General features: G+C 42.1%; 2 protein-coding genes across 3 annotated transcripts in view; both read left to right on the top strand.

Moving 5' to 3' along the window:
- The window catches only part of FAF2 (Fas associated factor family member 2), a 68,341-nt gene extending 60,357 nt beyond the window's left edge, over positions 1-7,984 (top strand). The window contains exon 11 of one of the 2 annotated variants that reach the window (XM_034656703.1): positions 4,726-7,984. In XM_034656703.1, the coding sequence (XP_034512594.1) occupies positions 4,726-4,908 (183 nt within the window). In that variant the 3' untranslated portion in view covers positions 4,909-7,984. The remainder of the gene's footprint in view (positions 1-4,725) is intronic. The other variant, XM_002921737.4, reaches the window with a different exon arrangement.
- A 10,881-nt stretch (positions 7,985-18,865) lies between these two features.
- Positions 18,866-20,883, top strand: LOC117801551 (mitochondrial import receptor subunit TOM7 homolog). Its single transcript, XM_034656716.1, has one exon. The coding sequence runs from the start codon at positions 18,866-18,868 to the stop codon at positions 19,031-19,033; it is 168 nt and encodes a 55-aa protein (XP_034512607.1). The 3' UTR covers positions 19,034-20,883.
- Positions 20,884-21,390: the final 507 nt, after the last annotated feature.

Here is a 21,390-nt window from a genome sequence, read left to right as displayed (position 1 = left end):
AGTTGTCACTCTCCCTTTCTATCCATTTAGCCTGTAAGAAGCCCCATTTTGTGGGGCTGGCTACCTTGTATATTTGGCATCTAGAAGTAAATAGTTAAAAGCAGCATTTCTTAAAGTCTCACAGAATGATGGGCGCCTGGGTGGCTCAGTTGGTTAAGCCTGTGCCTTCAGCTCCGGTCGTGATCCCCGAGTCCTGGGATCGGGGCCCTGTATTGGGCCCCTTGCTCACCGGGGAGTCTGCTGCTCCCTCTCCCCTTGCCCCTCTCTCACTCGTGCACGTGCTCTCTGTCTCTCTCAAATAAATAAATAAAATCTTTTAAAAAAGGATCAGATTTTTCATTCTAAGATTAATAGATGTGTTTTCTTGGTCAGTGTACTTTGTTGGCTCAGTTTCTTCATCTGTAAAATGGGTATGATAATAGGTACTTTCTAATAGGATTGTTGTTAGGATTAAGTTCATATGTAAGGGCTCGACATTGTGCTGGCTCCTAGTACACACTCAAATGCTAACTGTTGTTTTTTGGTATTTATAACCAAAAGGAAATTTCTCTTTATATTGGTAGTTGGTATGTTGTCTTTCCAAATTTACCATTGTAGTAGATGCTGCCATTTCCCTGATCACTGGAAATAGTCAAGAGTAAACTGCATAATGGAAATGAGGGTGCACCGTGGCCAAGTGAGGCCAGGAAGCACATTTATTACTTCTGTTAAAGAACATTGGACAGGTTGCAGAATCTTTTACAGGGCCTCAGATACCTCATCGGTTAAATGGAAATACCGTCTTCCCTTAAACTTTAAACTGAAGATATCTCAGGCACTGTGCTAGGCATTCTAGGGGTTATACAGATGAGTGAGACATGTTTCTGGAATTGATGGAGCTATGGCCAGTGGAGAATGTAAGACTCAAGAGTTAATCCAAAGTAAAAAAGTGAGGCATCCTGGCGAGAGAAAAGTGAGTAGCTTTCTCATTTTATTTGTTCATCTTGCATTCATGCATTTATTTCTGTTGAGGGAAGTGCTCACATCCCTAACTTTGAATTCTTAAATTGTGATAACATGAATGAGCCTCACATAGTACATACCATGTAGTAGTAGGTGGTTACTAAATGTTCATTCCCTTCCCCCTGGTGTGTTTCCTAACTGCTCGCGTTTGCATTGGATTTTAGCTTGCAACCATGTTCACTAACAGTTTCACATCATAGTACACCTGAGCTTTATGGAGCTTCTACTCCCCAAACTCTTAATTGTGTATGTGAAAAACCTAACAAAAATTAAGTCTCTTGGGAGTTTCAGAAGAAAATCTATTAAAATTGTGGAACAGAATAGGCTCTGGCCGAAGGGGACCCAACCCATTTGTTAACTATTGTATCCTGAAAGACTTTTTTTGTTTGTTTTTAAGATTTTGTTTTTTCATTAGAGAGAGAGAGTGCAAGCGGGATTGAGGGGGCGCAGAGGGAGAGAGATAAGCAGACTCCCTGCTGAGCTGGGAGCCCAGTGTGGGACTTGATCCCAGGACCCTAGATCATGACCTGAGCCAAAGGCAGATACTTAACCAACTGAGCCACCCAGATCCCCCCATCCTTGAAGACTCTTAAATAGGTTCTCAGTTTTTAAAAACAAACCTCAGACTGAGAGAAATACTTGGTCATAAGTGGGTACAAGGCTCAGAGATGGGAAACAAGTGTAAAGGAGAAGTGTGGTGATGGTGTGGGCTTTTAATTTAACATTTATGGAATTTATAACATAAAGATTTATAGTTTTTATAGTTTTTCATGCTCTATCAGACTTTGTGTCATCTTTCTATGAGATCCCCTCTTCATAAATAATCTCAAAGAGTGAATGTGCAGTGAAATACTGTTTGCACAAAGCTCAGCTCTTGATCGTAGTAAAATGCTAGGATAAAAAAGAATAAACTGTAGGAAAATCTCCAGGTCTCATGAGTGGGCAGAAAAGTGGCAGCTGACTTTCTGTTAAATGAATGCATATTAGAGAGAATCCAAATTATACTCAGCCCAGGACTCATTTTTCTGTTAGGAACCAAAAGCGACCTCTGGAGGTGATGTGCATTGTCAGTGGTAAACAGAAAATGCCAGTTTTATACCAGGGTTGAGTATTTTCAAGCAAGATTAAAAAAGAAACAAAATACTGTTTAAAGCGTATGTTGGGTTCATACTAGTAATACTTGCTGCAAGTCTAATTGATGCATCTCAATATAAGAAGAGTAAATGTTAATGGAAATTGCACAGAGAAACAGGAACTGTAAAATGATTGAGGTTGATAAATTAAAATACGCAAATTTATAAAATCATGAATGGATTTAGGGAAGAGGAGCACATATTTACTCCTTAAATTCTGGAGTCATATGTGGCCTCTTAAAAGCTCTAAAGAGGTAAGTTTAAGACAAATGAAGAAAGGACTGCTTCACACAAAGGGGACTAAACTTCTGAGAGGTAGAACAAAAAGAAAATAGATTCCCTCAAAATAGTAAGGGTAGCTTGAGTGTTGTGTTCCTGGTCTTTGGGATTGAGCTAAAGGAGGTTAGCAGTGCCCTTCACAACACATCCTTTCGACTCTTTGGTGTAAGTAGCATGCTAGATGAAGAGGGCCATAGAGTGTGTCCAGTGTGCCCGTTCTTAATATGTGGCATCAAGAGACAGGGAGTGATAAAGGTGGACTATTCATAGATACCTCACATTTTAAGTGTTAGCAATGTGAGTTTTCTTAATGTCACCTTACTTCTCATTAAGAATTTACCTTTATTTTATCAGAGCCAGAGCAGGGCATTCTCATAGAGGAGAGCTCCACATGAAGAATGTCAGACTTTTTTTTTTTTTTTTAAGATTTTATTTATTTATTGGACACAGAGACAGTGAGAGAGGGAACACCAGCAGGGGGAGTGGGAGAGGGAGAAGCTAGCTTCCCGCTGAGCAGGGAGCCCGATGTGGGGCTCCATCCCAGGACCCTGGGATCATGACCTGAGCCGAAGGCAGACGCTTAATGACTGAGCCACCCAGGCCGCCCCAAGAATGTCAGATCTTGACCAAATTAAAGAGAGTGTCCACATGTGGGGACTGCCCAGTGCACAGAGTCAGAGCCCGAGAACTGGCAGAGGAGGGGGAAACGAACTTGTGGTTTTCTGTGTACATACATAGAAATATAGACATAGATGTGTGTATGTATATACACGTATTCGCTAGTTTTTTTCCACAGAGGGTGCTTGGGAGCAGTGACACCCCAATAGCAACGAACATACCTAGCACCTAGATCGTGGCTTTATTTATTTATTTTTTAAAGATTTTATTTATTTATTAGACAGAAGTAGAGACAGCCAGCGAGAGAGGGAACACAAGCAGGGGGAGTGGGAGAAGAAGAAGCAGGCTCATAGCTGAGGAGCCCAACGTGGGGCGATCCCATAACGCCGGGATCACGCCCTGAGCCGAAGGCAGATGCTTAACCACTGTGCCACCCAGGCGCCCCTAGATCGTGGCTTTTAAATACCATTGTCCATTAGGAAGAACCAGGGCTCCTCGGAGAAATGGCTGATTCCAGATCTGGGGCAGGAAAACACAAGATCAGCCTGGAATACCTTGTGCCAGAAGGCAAGGAATTATTCAAAAAATGATGGAGACTTGCCACAAAGACACAGAAGCCATCTTGGAAGGGCTCTTCTGAGTCCATCTGGAACATTTGAATATTGAAATAAATATTATACCCTGCTGAATAAAATAGGGAATCATGACTCTAAGTTAATATAAGTAAATAACTTGAAAGTTTGAGGAATAGGTATCTCTGTAGTTTCAAAGTACCTCCCCACAAGATCTCTTTAATTACAAAGGAGAAAGGAATGGCTGCGACAGTGGAGAGGCCTGGCAGTCATCACTTTAACGAAGGGATCAAAGTGCACATTATAGGTACTGGGGCAAATTGGAATTGTGCGCCAGCTGGACAGGATGCATTTAGTAGAATGCAGCATCATTTCTATAACATTACTGCCAAAGAACATACCTGGAATCTAATCGTGCGTATACATTAGGCAAACAAATTGAAAGAAATTTTGCAAAATAACCAGTAACCTTTAGAAGTGTCAAGGTCGTGAAAGTCCGTGAAAGAGTAAGGATTTGTTCCAGACTAAAGGAGGAGACTTAATAGATGTGTCAGTGAAATGGAACACATAATCCTAAACTGGATGCTTTTGCTATAAAAGGCAACTAGCAAAACCTGAAAACTTTAATAATAATTTAATATATATTGTTATGTTACAGCATTAATGTGCCAGTTAAATTTCCTGTGGTTTGAGGGCTATATTATGGTTATGTAGGAGACCATCCTGTTTATAAGACATACACAAGTATTTTGGGGGTGATGGGACATCAGGTTGGCAGCTTATTCTCAAATGGTTCAAAGAAATTCTGTGTTCTGTACTTCGCACTGTTGTGTAACTCTCTCATTATTTCTAAATAAATTTTTAGCTCTATATCAAGTTGTCAAGAAAAATACAGATGAATCACTTCAGAAGTAGAACTAGCATTGGACTGTGTAATCTCTTAAAAGAGCTGCCCTACGTATTTGCTCTGAAATGGAAGGACCTCACAATAGCATTCCAGTGTCATGCGGTGACTTCATATTCAGAGTCATCCTGGAGAGAGCTGGTGGGGGGATATTTGATGCATAGTTGTTGTCTGTCTTTGTCTTTCTCTTACCGCCCTTTTTCTATATGATCTGCAGGTAATCCACGACTTCTTATTTTCCTTGAAAGAAAGCCCAGAAAAGTTTCAGATTGAAGCCAACTTTCCCCGGCGGGTGCTACCCTGCATCCCTTCAGAGGAGTGGCCCAACCCCCCCACGCTGCAGGAGGCCGGACTCAGCCACACAGAAGTTCTCTTTGTTCAGGACCTAACAGATGAATGACATTTTTTCTTCCTCTCCCTTCCTAATCCCTAAAAGAAATGGAAAAACAAAAACAAAAAAGAGAGAGAAATTCATATTATTATTATTATAATACAATATTTTTTTTAAAAGACTGCTGCATCCTACGGAAGGATCAGAAACCATGCTGCCTACAAGAGTCACCACCTGTGTGCGCGCGCGAGGTCAGCGATGAACGTTCCCCCTGCAAGCCCACCCTTCCCTACTGCCTCTGCACCACGCACCTTCCAACGAAAGGAGACTCTTCACCTCCAACCAGTCATTGTCCCTACTGGGGAAGGGGACATTCCCGCTAGTTCTTATTCATTCTTGCTCTTACGGAAAATAAAAGTGAAAAAACCTCCATCACCCAGCTACTGCAGCATCTCCTGAGGACTTGCTTCTCCCCCCACCGGAGAAGAGAGGGAAGAGAAGGCACAGAACAGAGATGTTCCTTGAACTTCCCACAATTTATGAATAACTTCTAAATGTTTTCTGTTGCTTTGTAATGACCAAAGGAATGAGGCTGACATAGGTGTTTTTTCCCCTTAACTTTATTTGATAAGAGCCAGTTCTTAAGCCCATGAGTTCATGCCCTGGGCTCCTTAGCCCACGAGAGTGTAATAAAGGTGCCCCTGGGCTGGTTTGTGCTTATTTCTGCCATTGTCCCTCTCACATTCCCAGAGAGGTGGTTCTTTTTGGTACAACTCTTGCTGTCGTTTCTTGCCATCTATGTGCCCCACTCGGAGTATTGACAGGAAATCTGGGTTCGTTACCCCAGAAGTCTGTACAGATGTACCCATATATGCGGTGTGAACTCCGTGTATACTCACTATACACAGGACTGCAGCTTTCCCTTGGAATCTGTACCAGGTGGTTATTATGGGATCTGAACCAAAGGATAGTGGCTCTTCATTCCTCTTCTGACATGTGCATGCTTTTCCTGCCCAGCCCTGAGTTTTCCTGAATTGCCCAGCTTGGTGCTTTCCCAAAAGTCTAGCAGGACCTATGGTAGAACCATCAGAACCCCATGAGAGTTCCCTGCCTGTCTCAGTGGGAGTGTGGTGGTGGTGGTGGTGGTGGTTTAAGGGTAGAACTAGAGACCTTGAAGGGAGCCAAGACAGAACTCAGCCTGTGTAAACTGTTGGAAGGCACATTTAGTTTCTGATGTAGCTACCTGCTGGAGGCAGTTTTTAATTCTCTCTATTGCTGTGTTGAAGTAATAGGGTTTTTAAACCTCTGGACATCTGTTCTGTGGTTGAGTTTATGGTAATGCCTACATGGGTCAGGCCATGTATTAACAGATGCCAGCATGAGCTGGCAAATACTCCAAAGTGTTCTACAGCTAGACTGGTGCAGACTCATAACACTGTAACCTACTGAAGTAACTAGCATGCTGTGAGGCCAGGGGTTCATACCAAGATAAAACATAACTTGGTAGAATTGCAGTCTCCAAAGGTTTTTTCTCTTGCTTACCTAAAATCTAACGGCCACTCTCTTGGGTAGCAGTGACATGTCTTCTGCTTTATGCAGCCCTCGGTGATTGGGGTAAACACCAAGGGACAGAGTAAGGAACCTCACACACAGCACCTGGGGAGCGTGGGAATTTCCCAGTGGCCTTGGCACAGGTGTCTCGAACACCATCTCTAGGAAAGTTTAATTCTGCTCCTGGCTGCCTATTGTTCCACTTTGTTTCCTGCTGCCTCAAGCCCAGATGAGTGGGAAATCACTGTCACATGTTGTGTTGGCACGAAAGGAATCTGGAGTGAATACCAAGATAAAGCATATTGTCCACTCAACCTTATGTGAATTCTGCTTCCTGCTGACAACCATGCAAAGAGGAATTTTTCCACTTAACTCCGAGCCTCCCTCCCTGTCGAACTCAGAGCTGTTTCCCTGGCAGTACACAGGAGGAGAGGATATTAAGGGCCATCACTAGGTTGGGTGTGCCAAGTATCTTGCCCACACCTCTTTGGGAAGTTCTAAAACTTTTCCTTAATTCAGTCTGCATCTTATTCTACAATGTGCACTTCATGTCTCTTGCCCTTTTAACACCTGTTCAGTGAAGGAGGTCAGATGCCAGAATATTAAGAAAAAGTATGTCGGTACAGTTCTTGGGTTGGCCTACCCATTATTTTAGGTTTCAAGAGGTTTTATCTGAATCACATGTTCCTTCCTAGTCTATGTTGAAACAGGCCTGCTTTGCTCAGACCCCATTCCTGTCTCCTTGCTGACCCTAGGCTGCCTAGCTGCCATCTCCCTTCCTCCTCCGTGAAGGATGCATGTTTTGTCACTTAAAGCCAGTACAATCTGTATGTTACTCCCAAGGACCTCTGGGAACTCGATGGGAACTGCAAGGGAGAAAATAGAAGAATCTGCAAGGATTTGCTCATTTTCAGATCACATCTGGGTTATTTCAGCTATTTATCAAACGGCAAGTCATCAACCTAACAAAAACACTTGTTTCGAGTTGTGTTCTGCACTCCCAAAACCGAAGTTGTAGATTCAGCTGAATAACCATGGGAAATGACCAAGCAAAGACACCCCGTTGGAGTCAGTTGAATTTCTGCAGCCTCGGTGGGGCCTTTCTAGTCTTTTCTTCCACGCCTGCAGAATTTCCTGCAGCAAATACTTCTTTGTCCTTGCTTTCCTCCACTATGATGTTTGGATAAAAAAATGACCAGAGAATATTTATCTCTTTAAAAAAAAAAAAACAACAAAAAAAACCCTAGAATCTTCAACTGAGCAGTCATTATGAAAATTGCTAATGGTGCCAAGGCCAAGGAAAGAGTTTCAGAAAATGACTGTGGGAAGGAGTGATAACCCCCAGAATGCAGAATCAGGGGAGTATTATCTGGTGCTTGAACAAGGAGCTCCACTTTACAACTGGTTTTTTTTAAAGGACTTGTGAGGAACGCAGCAAACAGGAAATCCATCCACAAAGGATGCAGTGCCCCAATTTGTACTGCACCTGAATAGTTATGTGATAATTTACTGAAGAAATCTAGTGTACTTTAAATTTTTTTCATAAAAGTTTACATTGTATTGTAGGTTAACATTAAATGTTTTATAACAAAAATCTCTGAACAAGTTGTGGGTCTTTCTGTCCAGGAGAGATGTAGGTATTTTCCTCTGTGTGAAGGAAAGTTTGGGAAGCCACGAGGTGGGAACAGGGTATTTGCATTGCTGAAAAGCAAGGGAGAATGAAACAAGAGCAAGGAGTTAAAATGGTGTATTCCAGTGAAAGGAAGCAACTTAGTGTGGTGTAGCGGAAGAGCAGGCAGATCCAGGTTCAAGTTTGGGCTTTTCTGACCTCAGACAAGTTCTTTAGTTTCCCCCAACTGTAAATGAAGTTAACACCATCTGACTCAGGATGGGTTTGTAGGTTAATCAAATGTATATGAAGTGCCCAACTCAGATGTCATTGTTCCCTTTCTCCATGGGAGTGTGTTTTGAAGGAATATTTTCTTGCAGTTTTAACTGTCAGTTTCATAAGGGATGCCATGTCTCCTGCTAGAACAGACCTATGTCCTTGTGAATGAGTGCCTAAAGAAGAGTCGCCTTTGATCTAACGAAGTCTGGACTATCGGAGCTCCCCTCCTAAGGTATTTTTGCTTGTTTTTTTATTTCTGAGGGGAAATGTAAGCCTCGATTCTTTGCCTTTCTCTTCCCCACTGTCTGACCTTGCGCAAAGAACTCATTCCTATGAGCTACGAATTCTTGTCGCCTTCAGAATCTCCCCTGTTGCTTATCTAAGATGTGGGCTTCTGTTTTGTTTTGGGGTTTTTTTGGGGAGGGGGTTAAATGTAGATCTTAAATGTAAACTAGAATGTCTTCTGCTCAGTCCAGTAAGTCTGCAAGAAGCGTTTGTTCAACTTAGGTCAGAGTCCTCTTTTAAAAATGAACACTTCACGATTGTGAAGCGTATGTATGAAATTTTTGCCATCAATTAACAGAGTAAAGGAAGATTTGAACTTTGATGCCACGTATACTTGGTTTCAAATCCTGGCTGTGGCCATGGTTTTGGCCAAGTGACCTCAGCTCTCTAGGCTTCAGTTTCATCATCTCTAAAATGGGCCCGGTTGTAGCCTTGCAGTCAGGATGAAATGAGTTGCTGCTGCAGTTACCTGGCACACAGTAGCTGTTCGGTGAGTAATAGCTCCTGTTACTGTTTTCAGCACAGTCTGTAACTTGCCCACTGCTAACAGTTCATCCTAGATACAGATGAAGGAGAGAAAAAGGGGAGAGGTTAAGTTGAGGCTTTGTTTATGGGCAGATAATGCCTGATGCTTTTTCTTCCCATGCCTCCGGTGTTGTAACTCCATTCACTTTTCCCCTGATGGAGCCACCAGCCCCCAAAGTCTCTTCCTCCTGACCATGAGCTCAGCCAACACTGTCCTCAGCCTCTCCTCCTCACGGCTCTACTTCTCTCCTTTTCTGTCTGCCCTTCTTGGTAATTCTCCGAATGATGCCCCAAACTCCCAGGTTTCTAACCCTGGTAAGCTGAAACCTGGTTTTCTCTTGAAGACGCCACTTCAAAAAACCCTTAAGCAGATAATGTTCATTTTCCTTCAAATCTCGGAACCAGGAAATGGATCTATTTCTCTTCTACCTCTTTGACGCACCGTCGTCCAGGACAGTGCCCCTGAAGCACATGCCATCTGCTTGGACTACTTTATCCTGTTCTGGTTGCTGCTGGACATTCCCCCAGATGGTGGCAACTGATACTTCCCTCTCCACCAGCAACCTAGGTGACTCTAACATCTACATATGTGGATTTCCTAAAATTCTGGTCCTACTGTTCCTATTTGACTTGTGTAGCTGCTGAAGGTAGTGGAAAGAGACTTTGAGTCCAATCTGAATTTGAGACTACTCCTTGCTTAATGATCTAGGGCGTTTCCTCATCTATAAACATCAAGGCAGTACATCCTTGCAAAGATCAGGTGCTATTTAAATGGACTGTTGTCTGTGAAGTGCCTGATGGTAGGTGGAAGGATGCTTAGTAAATGTTTGCATTCTTCGCTCCTGTCCCTCCCAGCAGTTCTGTGCTTTGAGGTTAGCCTTCAATGTGAACTGCTTCACTCTCAAGACCTCAGAACCAAACCCTTCCTGACCACAGCCGTTAGTGCTCAGCTCCACTGTCCCTACACTGCCCTTATGGCCTTTCTGTCCCTCTCCACTCCTCTCAATTTTCCCTACTAGAATTCTGTTGGCTTCATGCCCCCTCCACTACAATCCAGTGCTGTCACAATTCCCAGAGTTAAACTGAACCATTTGATTTCTCTCCTCTTGAAGTTGCAGAGTCCTAGTGTATATCACAGTAGACTGAGGAGCCTGTGTATTGGCGCCCACTTACGTGATCCGACTCCTCATCCATTTCTACTGCATAGGCACTGGTGCGCTGTGTCCCCTTTCTCAAATCCAAGCCCACCTGCATCCTCCTCACTCTAAGTCCGTTACTAAACAGCCTACCTCCTGAGAAATTTGAGAGCTCGTCACAGAACTTCATCCTCTTCCTTTTTTACTTCAAAATTGTTCTGTGATATTACCTGCTTCCTCTTTCCTTTCTGTCTTGTGGGTGTATTTTCTTTTGAAGGAGTTATAATTTACACACAGTAAAATGCCCGTATCTTAAATCCACAGCTTGATAACATTTTACCTTTATGTGTACACCAAAAACAAGACTCAGTATATTTAATCACTCCAGAAAGTTACCTTGTGTGTCTTCCCAGTCTGTAGCTACTCAGAGATAACCACTATTCTGGCTTCTTTTTCCGTAGAAATTTTGCTTGTTCTTAAACTTCATATGAATGGACTCACTCTGTGTGTGTGTGTGATTTTATAAATTGTTTTTGGTTTTTTAGAGCGCATGAGTTGGGGTAGGGGAGAGGAGGGAAGGGAAGAGGGAGGGAGAGAATCGTAAGCAGGCTCCACACCCAGCATAGAGCCTGATGCAGGGCTTGATCTCATGATCTTGAGATCATGAGCTGAGCCGAAATGAAGAGATGGATGCTTAGCCCACTGAACCACCCAGGCGGTCCTGTTTGTTTGTTTGTTTTTTTAATTAAGTAATCTCTACACCCAACATGGGGCTTGAACTCACGACCCCGAGATCAAGAGTCACTGAGCTGACTGAGCCAGCCAGGCACCCCATAAATTGTTTCCTTTATTCAGGTATTCCTATTCATGACAGGAAACTTTAGGAAGTGCAAAGAAACAATAAAAAAACTTCATAATACCACATTGTCCAGAGGTATCTATTGTTAATATTCCAATGTATGTCTTTCCAGACTTTGCATATAAAAACTTTTTTTTCTACAAAAATGGGATGGCATTGTAAATACTGTATTATCTCAATTTCACAACTTCTGTATTTTTTTAAATGACTACGCAGCATTTCACTGAATGGATGTACCATAAACTATAAACTGATCAAAATCCTCTTATGACATTTTAGGTTGTTCAGCTTTTTTTTTTTTTTTTTCTTTTCTAAGTACAGATTGATAAAATCCATGTAGTGCTAAATGTACACATCCATGCTTGTTTTCTCAGGGGGGAAAAAAATCCTAGAGGTGAAGTTAGTGAGTCACAAAAGGATGGAAATTTTGCTTTTTTTAATGATTGATTTCCAAATTGTAGTCCAGAACAGTTTTTTACACTCCTGCCAGCAGTGTGTGCTCAGTCTTCCATTTGTGTTGTCATTGCAAAGACCTTTGCTAACAACCATCCCCTTTTCAATCACTTGAATCTCTCTTCGTGTTCCATCTAAAAATGTTCGGCATATCCTCCCTTGCAAAACCTTAATCTTACCTACAAGTTACTGCCCTATCTCCTTTCCTGCCAAGATGGCTTGCACAACCAGCCTCCACTTATTTCTTAACCTCCTGTTGATTGAACTTCCATCCCCACTGACCATCTCTTATAGTCAGCTGTAACCTCCTAATTACCATGCTCATTGGTCTCTTAAAAGATCTCTGTAAATGTAAAAGTTCCTCAGTTGGTGCCTGATACAGAGGCAAGTGTCCCCTTGTTTCTGGCCCACAGATTGGGGGTAAGATTATGTGAACTAGGTTAGGGAATCACACTTTATCCTGAGGGCCATTGAGGGGCTTTAAGCAAGGGAGATATATCAGATTTGGGTTTTAGAAAGCTGGTTCTGTCACTGGAGAGACTGGACGGGAGGGGACAGAACTAAGAGGTGATATGATAGTCTTGGATTAGGAATAGCTTGGGGATGGTGGGGTGTTAATGATGGCAGTGAGAACTAGGTAGAAAGCGCACTGACCAGGGAGGACCTGGAGGCTGATAAGATACGGAGGGTGATGGAGTGAGAAATTGAGGATGATGTCCAGGTTTCTGACAGCTGCATTTAGGAACAGTCACTGGGACCTTCACAGGTGCTGTTTCAGTGGAGTACAGTGTCAGGAGGCAGAAGTCATGAATGGGAGGTGAAGTGGGAGAATGAAGCATAGGCAGCTCTCAGGAAATTTGTTCTTGGAAGGTATTGGAGGAAATAGAACAAGCCAGAGAGGAGCTGTGAATGAGGAAAAGTTATTTGTTGTAAGGTGGGAGAGACTTCATTATGTGTAAATGTTGAAAGTGCTGAGGTTTTAGAGAAAGTTTGAAGATGCACAGAGAAAGGATAATAGAAAGATGCCCCTGGGGTGGTGGAAGGGTTGGCCTTTAACTGTATACACCTGGATCTTTTCAGATAGCTCTTACCTTTTGGTGCCTATGTTGGTGATCTTTAGTTGCAAGTAAGAAACAGGAAACCCACTATAGCTAATTTAAGGGAAAAAAACTGATGTGTTGAAAGACTATGGGGTAAGTCCCAGAATTGAAAGGCAAATCTCAGAAAGGGTGAGGTCCAGGTTTCAGGAAAGGTGGGTTGGTGGGAGGGTGTTGTCAGAGGTAGAGGACACCCTTGGGATATCAGGACTCCCACCTTTGGGAGGGAGGAACATAATTGGCAAGTAGATTGGGGGGTTTTGTGCTTAGTTGCACCCCATATATGGCAGGGCCTTTTCTTTTAAAAAATTGTAGGGGCGCCTGGGTAGTGCAGTCGTTAAGCATCTGCCTTCGGCTCAGGGCGTGATCCTGGCGTTCTGGGATCGAGCCCCACATCAGGCTCCTCCACTATGAGCCTGCTTCTTCCTCTCCCTCTCCCCTGCTGTGTTCCCTCTCTCGCTGGATGTCTCTCTGTCACATAAATAAATAAAATCTTTAAAAAATAAAAAAATAAAAAAAATAAATTGTAGAAAAGTATAAAGAAGAAAATAACCCTTATTCACATTCCTACTATCCCAGATTATTAATATTTTGGCATATTTGCTTCAAGTTTTATTTTTCCTGGATATACTTTGGTTAAAATCACATAAAATGTTTATACATTTGTTAAAATAAATCCATTCATGCTCAGATGTGGCTGATTTCTGCCTGATCAACCTGCCATTGTGTTGAGCACTGACCAGCAGTGAGCCCTTTTGTTCGGAGGGCTTTCCCATTGTGCACTTATCTGTCAGAGACTTGATCTGAGGTTGAAATAACAGCAGAGGCCAATGGGTTTGCCCCAGCTTGTCAGAACTGTGGAGGCCGGGGATCATCATCATACAGAAAGATCATTGGATATGGGACAAATAACAGTTAATTCACTATGCTGGGACTCTGGAAAGAAAGAGAGGGCAGGGCCTGTGCAAACACCTGGGCCCTGGGACTGGGGTCAACTTCCCACATGCTTTCCCTCCCAGCAGCTCATTTGTTCACTTACTCAATCCCCTGTTGAGAAAACCCTCACTGATGCCTGCTGTGTCCATGCCCTTTTGCTAGGATCTGGGAACGTGGTAACTGTGATGGCCCTTGGTCTAGTGAAGTAGAGACATGGGCAGCCAGCTGGATTGATCATAACAGGTGAGACGTGTGGGGAAAAGCCATCTGCATGGTGGGTGGGCTGTGGAAGGAGAGTAGAAGTGTGGCCTGCTCTGGCTTGAGGGAGGGATCTGGGGAGCTCACTTGAGGAGGGGACATTCAAACTGGACTTTGGAAAAGGAGCATGCTTACCAGGAAAAGTTAAAGCATTTGAGACAAAATAGTGTGGTTGAAGGGCAAAGGCTGCAGGGTTGGGTAGACGGACCTGGGCTTGATCCTTTGATCCCAGCTCTACTGTGTATTGGCCCCAGGATCTTTGGCAAGTCCTCTCCCATCTCTGAGCCTCTCTTTCCTCAACAGAAACTATGAGGGGAGTAGTAACAGTTTTACAGTACAGAAAATTGAAGAAGGACCCCATGAGGATTAACTCATGGTGGGCCCTCGGGAAATGTGAATGGTCTTCCAAGCAGGGGGAACAGCATGCACAACAGGGGGGTAAAAACGGGAAACCATGAAAACCTGGTTTGACTTGAAGGAAGGAGGGAGACGCAGGGGCTGACAAGAGTGAGACCAGATTGGGATAATAGTTCTACTGCCTCCATCCCCTTCCATAGGGAAGCTGGAGAGGCAAGTGAGAGGAGGGAAAGATAAGTATGGAACCCCATTTCTTTGACATCACTCATCTTCCAGTGAAATGACAAAGGGGGTTTATCTTCAGGGCTGCAATCAGTCTGACTTCAGTTTCCCCATTCATAAAAAAAGGAAAAGAAGAAACGACTCTTTCTGTGGCTGTCATCCCCAAGAATCCCGTAAGGGACAGAGGACTTCCAATTTCCTGTTGCATCCCAGGAAGTTGTAAGGTGGCAGTGAAGCATGGAGGAGGGGGGGAAACAGACTGAAGGAGACCTCTGTAAGGGTTTTTCAGAAGTGGGTTCTCTGACGTGGAGAATGCAAGAGTGGAAAGACTACCAGGTTACCCTGGTTTTCCCATTCTCCACCTGGGCCTCGGGCTAGCCCGGGCCTCTCTGAACCACAGCTCCTCCAAATGGAAGCCAAAGATAATAAATACATGCCTCGCGAGTTCAGGGAGCTGAAGAGCAAATGAAACACCATGGTTTATAAGGCCCTCTGGGACCTGGCCCCTGACCTCCTTCCTCTTCAACTCATCTCTTCCACTTCACCCTGTGCTCTTAAAGCCCACTCACTCTTGCTTCTGGGCCTGTGCACATTCCGTTCTCTCCTTCTGGAATGCTTTTTCATCATTCAGGTCTCACTGATCTCAATGTTGCCTCCTCTGGGAGACCACCCCATTATCATGACCCTTGTGATAATTTGAAGTTATTCTTTATTTATATATTGTCTGTTTGTCCTGGAATGCCAGCTTCCTGGAGGCAGGAACTTTGTCTCATTCATTGGAGTTCCCCCACTACCTGGAACAGTGCGTGGCTTTGGGCAAAAACACTCAGCCAGTTCTTTTGAATGACTTTGTTTAGCACAAACAACATGCAAAGCACACCCTAAAAGGTGCTGAGGACTCAGGGGCAGTTCAGCTGCCCTTATAGAGTATGTAGCCTTTTACACCTTCTGTGCCCAGAGAACTCTGAAAGCCTTTCCCATTAGTATACAGGCTGAGTTCAAAGGGTTCTGAGGCACTAGGGCCAAAGGGGTGAGAAAGTTATCTGTTCTGGAGCTCCACCTTCCTCCCTCCAAGGACCTGTGGTGTGCAGCCCTTGGAGAGATGTTACCAATTCTACCAACTGTTATTAAAGATACACTTTACTGCCAATTCATTCATTCATTCTTCAAGAAATGGCTACCATGGGCCAGGCATAATTGTAGTTGCTGGCAGGCAGAGCTTCTGATAGAACAGTAACCAGAATGACCTTCTACCCCCGCCCAACTGCCACATCTTCAAGTAACAGAACTACAGCCCACAGATGATAGGATTTTAAAAAATACTTAATTTTTAAGTAAGCTCTGTGCCCAAAGTGAGGCTTGAACTCATGACCCTGAGATCCAGAGTTGCATGCTCTACCAACTGAGCCATCCAGGAGTCCCAGATGATAGGATTTAAAAAAAATTTTTTTTAATTTATTTTTTATTTGAGTATAGTTGACATGCAACATTATATTCATTTCAGGTGTACAGCTTAGTGATTTAACAAGTTTATACATTATGCTATGTTCACTACAGTGTAGCTGCTGTCACCACATAACGTTCTTACAGTATCTTTGATTATATTCCGTATGCTGTGCCTTTTATTCCCATGATTTACTCGTTCTGTAACTAGAAGCCCGTATCTCCCTCTCCCCTTCACCTATTTTGCTCATCCTCCCACCCCCCTCCCTTCTGGCAACCATTAGTTTGTTCTCTGTATTTATAGGTCTGATTCTGCTTTTTGTTTAATAATTTTTTTTTAGATTCTGCTTATGAGTGGAATCATATGGTATTTGTCTTTCTCAGTCTTACTTATTTCACTTAGCATAATACCTTCTAGGTCCCTCTAGGTTCCCACAGTTGGCTATACACTACATTACATTCCCACCAACAGTTGCTTTTTCTCCACATCCTCGCCAATACTTGCTGTTTCTTGTTATTTTGATTTTAGCCATTCTGACAGGTGTAAGGAGATACCTCATTGTAACTTTAATCTGCATTTCCTTGATGATTAGTGATGTTGAGTTGAGCATCTTTTCATGTGTTTGTTGCCTATCTGTATGTCTTCTTTGGGAAAATGTCTATTCAGGTCCTTTGCCCATTTTTTAATCAGATTGGTTTTTTTGGTGATTTGTATAAGTTCTTTATGTATTTTGGAAATTAACCCCTTATCAGATATATCATTTGCAGATATCTTCTCCCATTCAGTAGGTTGTCTTTTTGTTTTGTTGATGGTTTCTTCTGCTGTGCAGAAGCTTTTTATCTTGACGTAGTCTCGATAGTTTGTTTTTGCTTTTGTTTCCCTTGCTTCAGGAGACATATCTAGAAAAGTGTAGCTACAGCTGATGTCAGAGACATTACTGTACTCCCTTCTAGGATTTTTATGGTTTCAGGTCTCATTTTTAGGTCTTGAATCCATTTCAAGTTTATTTTTGTGCATGGTGTTAAAAAGTGGTCTAGTTGCATACTTTTACATGTAGCTGTCCAGTTTTCCCAACACCATTTATTAAAGAGAGTGTCTTTTTCCTATTGTGTATTCTTGCCTCCTTTGTCATAGACTAATTGACCATATAATTGTGGGTTTATGTCTGGGTGTCTATTCTGTTCCTTTGATCTATGTGTCTGTTTTTGTGCCAGTGCCATCCTGTTTTCATTACTGCAGCTTTGTAGTATGTCTTGAAATCTGGTATTATGATAGTGCCAGCTTTGTTCTTCTTTCTCAAGATGCTAGTTGTTTTTTTTTTAAAGATTTTATTTATTTATTTGACAGAGAGACAGCCAGTGAGAGAGGGAACACAGCAGGGAGAGAGGGAGAGGAAGAAGCAGGCTTCCCAGTGGAGCAGGGAGCCCGATGTGGGGCTCGCTGGGATCACGCCCTGAGCCGAAGGCAGACGCTTAACCGCTGTGCCACCCAGGCACCCCGTCAAGATGCTAGTTTTTTGAAAAATGCTGTTGGTATTTTGATAGGGATTGCACTGAATCTGTAGCTTGCTTTGGGTAATATGGAAATTTTAACAATATTAACAATATTAATTCTTCCCATCCATGAGCATGGATTTTCATTTGTTTATGTCATCTTCAGTCTCCTTCATCAGTGTTTTATAGTTTTCAGAGTATAGTTCTTTTACCTCTTTGGTTAAGTTTATTTCTAGGTATTTTATTCTTTTTGGTGCAATTGTTAATAGGATTGTTTTTTAAATTCCTCTTTCTGCTACTTCATTATTAGTGTATAGAAACACTGGGCATTAATTTTGTATCCTGCCACTTAATTCTTTTATTCTTTATTACTTTTAGTAGTTTTTGGTTGACTTTTTAGGATTGTCTATGTGTAGTACAAAAATGATAGGATTTTAATCTGATTCATAATGTTGGGTTTTATCCAATTTCCTACAGGCTTTTTTTCTTTTTTCTTTTGAAATAAATATAGATTTATAGGAAGTTGTAAAAATATTACAAAAAGATCTTATGTAACCCTTAGATAACCCAATGATATCATCTTACATAAAACCAGAAAATTGACATTGATATAATCCACAGATTTCACCAGTTTTACATCTCCCCATTTGTGTTTGTAGTTGTCAATTTCATTACTTACATAAATTCATTTAACCACACCATAATCAAGATACAGAACCATTGGGGCGCCTGGGTGGCACAGCGGTTGAGCGTCTGCCTTCGGCTCAGGGCGTGATCCCGGCGTTGTGGGATCGAGCCCCCACATCAGGCTCCTCTGCTGGGAGCCTGCTTCTTCCTCTCCCACTCCCCCTGCTTGTGTTCCCTCTCTTGCTGGCTGTCTCTATCTCTGTCAAATAAATAAATAAAATCTTTAAAAAAAAAAAAAAAGATACAGAACCATTGCACTGCCACAAATATCTTACCCCTGCTACCCCTTTATAGTCACACACACACACACACACACACACACACCCTTGTTCTGCCATCCCTAACCCCTGGCTGGCAACCACTAATTTATTCTCCATCTCTCACAATATTGACATATATATGTCACTTTTGTGATTGGCTTTTTTCACTCACCATAATTCCCTTGAGGTCCATCTAAGTTGTTGCATGTATCAATAGTTAGTTCCTTTTTTTTTTTTTTAACGTGAACTCTACACCAGATGTGGGGTTTGAACTCATGACCTTGAGATCAAGAGTCACACACTGCACTGACTGAGTTAGCCAGGAGCCCCTAGTTTATTCCTTTTTATTTCTAATAGTATTCTGTGATCTGGATGGATCACAATTTAACCATTTGCTCATTGAAGGACATGTGGTTGTTCCCCATTTGGGGTGATTACGAGTAAAGCAGCTATGAACATTTGTGTACGTGTTTTTGTGTGGACATTTTTTCATTTTTCTGGGATAAATGCCCAGGAGTGTTGGGTCATTTAGTAAGTATATGGGTTTTTTTAGGGGAAACTGCCAGGCTGTCACCATGGTGAAGCTGAGCAAAGAGGCCAGGCAGAGGCTGCAGCAGCTTTTCAGGGGTGGCCAGTTTGCCACCCACTGGAGCCTTGTTCCTGTCATGATTTACCTGGGATTTAAGAGGGGTGCAGATCCTGGAATGTCTGAACCAACCATTTTTAGTTTACTTAGGGGATAAAGAACTATTTGGTCATCTGGATTTGGAAGCAGTTAATGGACAGGAACAACATGGAAGGTGTGTGCGGTGGCTGGGATAAAAGATGGGGGGTCCTTCAGATGCTCCCCAGTTGAATGGTACAGGGCTCTTCACAGGTGCTTCAGTGTCAGAGTGGGATCTCTGTTGACTTATGATAGATTGTATCAAAATGAATGTTAAAAACAAAAACAGAACACCTGCCAGACTCTATTCCTGAGTGGCTGTACTGTTTAATATTCCCGCCAGCAATGTATGAGAAATCCAGTTTCTCTGCATCCTCACCAAAATTTGATATTGTCACTATTATTTTCATTGTTTTTACAGTTGTGTAATAGTCTTATTATTGAATTTGGTTGAATTTACATTTCCCTAATAGCTTATGGTGGTGAACAAATGAAATACCTCTTTGCTTAACGTGTTCATGTCTTTTGCCCATATTCTAATTGGACTGTCTTTTGTTGAGTTTTGAGAGTTCTTTATTTATCTGACATGAGTCATTTCTCACATATGTGACTTGCAAATTAAGCATTTAATTTCTGGTGAAATCTAATTTATCACTTTTTCTCTTTTATGGATTGCTTTCAGTGTCATGTCTAAGATCTCTTCACCTAGCTCCAAGTTCTAGTGAAGATTTTTACTTGTTTTAAAGTTTTCCAGTTTTATGTTTTGCCTTTAAATCTATGATCTATTTTGAGTTCATTTTTGTATTGTGACTTAAGATTCTTTTTAATTTTTTTAATGGATGTCCAACTACTCCAGTATTATTTACTGAAACGCCTGTCCTTCACTGAATGCTCAAAAATTAGCCGGCCATCGTTGTGTGGGTCTGTTTCCGGGATCTTTCTTCTGTCCCATTGATCTACTTGTCTGTCCCTCTGCCATGTTGTCTTAATGCAGATCTGCAGCAACTCTTGAAATCAGGTATGGTGAGTCTGCTCACTTTATTCTTGCTTTTCAAAGTTATCTTAGCTACCTGTTTCTTTTCCTTTTCATTTAAATTTTGAAAAATGTCATCTCAAAAAAAAAAAACTTTGCCAGAATTTTGATAGGAATTGCATTAAACCCATAGATCAAAATGGGAAGTAATCTCATCTTTACCTGTTGCTGAGTCTTCTAATCCTAGAACATGACATGTTTCTCCTTTTATGCAGGTCTTTGATTTCTTTAATCCAGTGTTTATTAATTTTCAACACACAAATCTCATAATGTTTTGTTAGGTTTTTCAGTGATTATATAGTTTTACATTTTGATTTTCATTTGTTCATTGCTACTATATAGAATACAATTTTTGTATATTCATCTTGTAACCTATGACCTGATGAACTCATTTAGTTCTAGGTTTTTTTGTAGATTCCTTGGGATTTTCAAAATCTCCATGGGATTTTGATAATTCTATAGGTTATCAAATTAACAAATAGGGACAATTTTCTTTTCAGTCTATACATTTAATTTTATTTCCTTTTTCTTGCCTCATCTTATTGTGCTGACTAGGATTTCCAGTATGTTGAATAGGAGTGTTGAGAGTGGATATCCTTGCCTTGTTCTGATCTCAAGGGCGAAGCACCTAGTCTTTTACACCATTGTATATGTTAGCTGTTGGGTTTTTTGTAGATGTTATTTACCAAGTTGAGGAAGTTACCCTCTTATTTCTAGCTTGCTGAGAGTTTTTATCATGAATAAATGTTCAATTTTGGCAAGTTTTTTTCATCAATTGATAAGATCATGTCTTCTTTCCCATAGGTTTATTTATTTATTTATTTATTTAAAAGATTTTATTTATTTATTTGACAGAGAGAGACAGCCAGCGAGAGAGGGAACACAAGCAGGGGGAGTGGGAGAGGAAGAAGCAGGCTCTTAGTGGAGGAGCCTGATGTAGGGCTCGATCCCAGAACGCCGGGATCACTCCCTGAGCCGAAGGCAGACGCTTAACCACTGCGCTACCCAGGTGCCCCTATTTATTTTTTTAAAAAGATTTTATTTATTTATTTGACATAAAGACAGCTAGCCAGACAGGGAACACAAGCAGGGGGAGTGGGAGAGTTAGAAGCAGTCTCCCAGCGGAGGAGCCTGATGCGGGGCTCGATCCCAGAACGCCGGGATCACGCCCTGAGCCGAAGGCAGAGACTTAAGGACTGCGCTACCCAGGCGCCCCTCCCATAGGTTTTTTTTAAATACTGAGAAAAGCTTAAGAGACTTCCCTAGACTTCAGACTAGAGCCCTGGGAACTCCTGTTGCTATCACTGGTCTAGTCTAGCACTTCCCACTGTGCCCCAGAGAATGCAATTTGAGCACTACATGTAGCCAAACAAGCCCAATATAGGAAGTGCTGCTCACAGTAT

This window comes from Ailuropoda melanoleuca, chromosome 3 (genome assembly GCF_002007445.2).
Source record: "Ailuropoda melanoleuca isolate Jingjing chromosome 3, ASM200744v2, whole genome shotgun sequence".
Taxonomy (NCBI): Eukaryota; Metazoa; Chordata; class Mammalia; order Carnivora; family Ursidae; genus Ailuropoda; species Ailuropoda melanoleuca.
The sequence above is the reverse complement of the archived record's forward strand: the minus strand, read 5'-3'. Positions and strand labels throughout refer to the sequence as shown.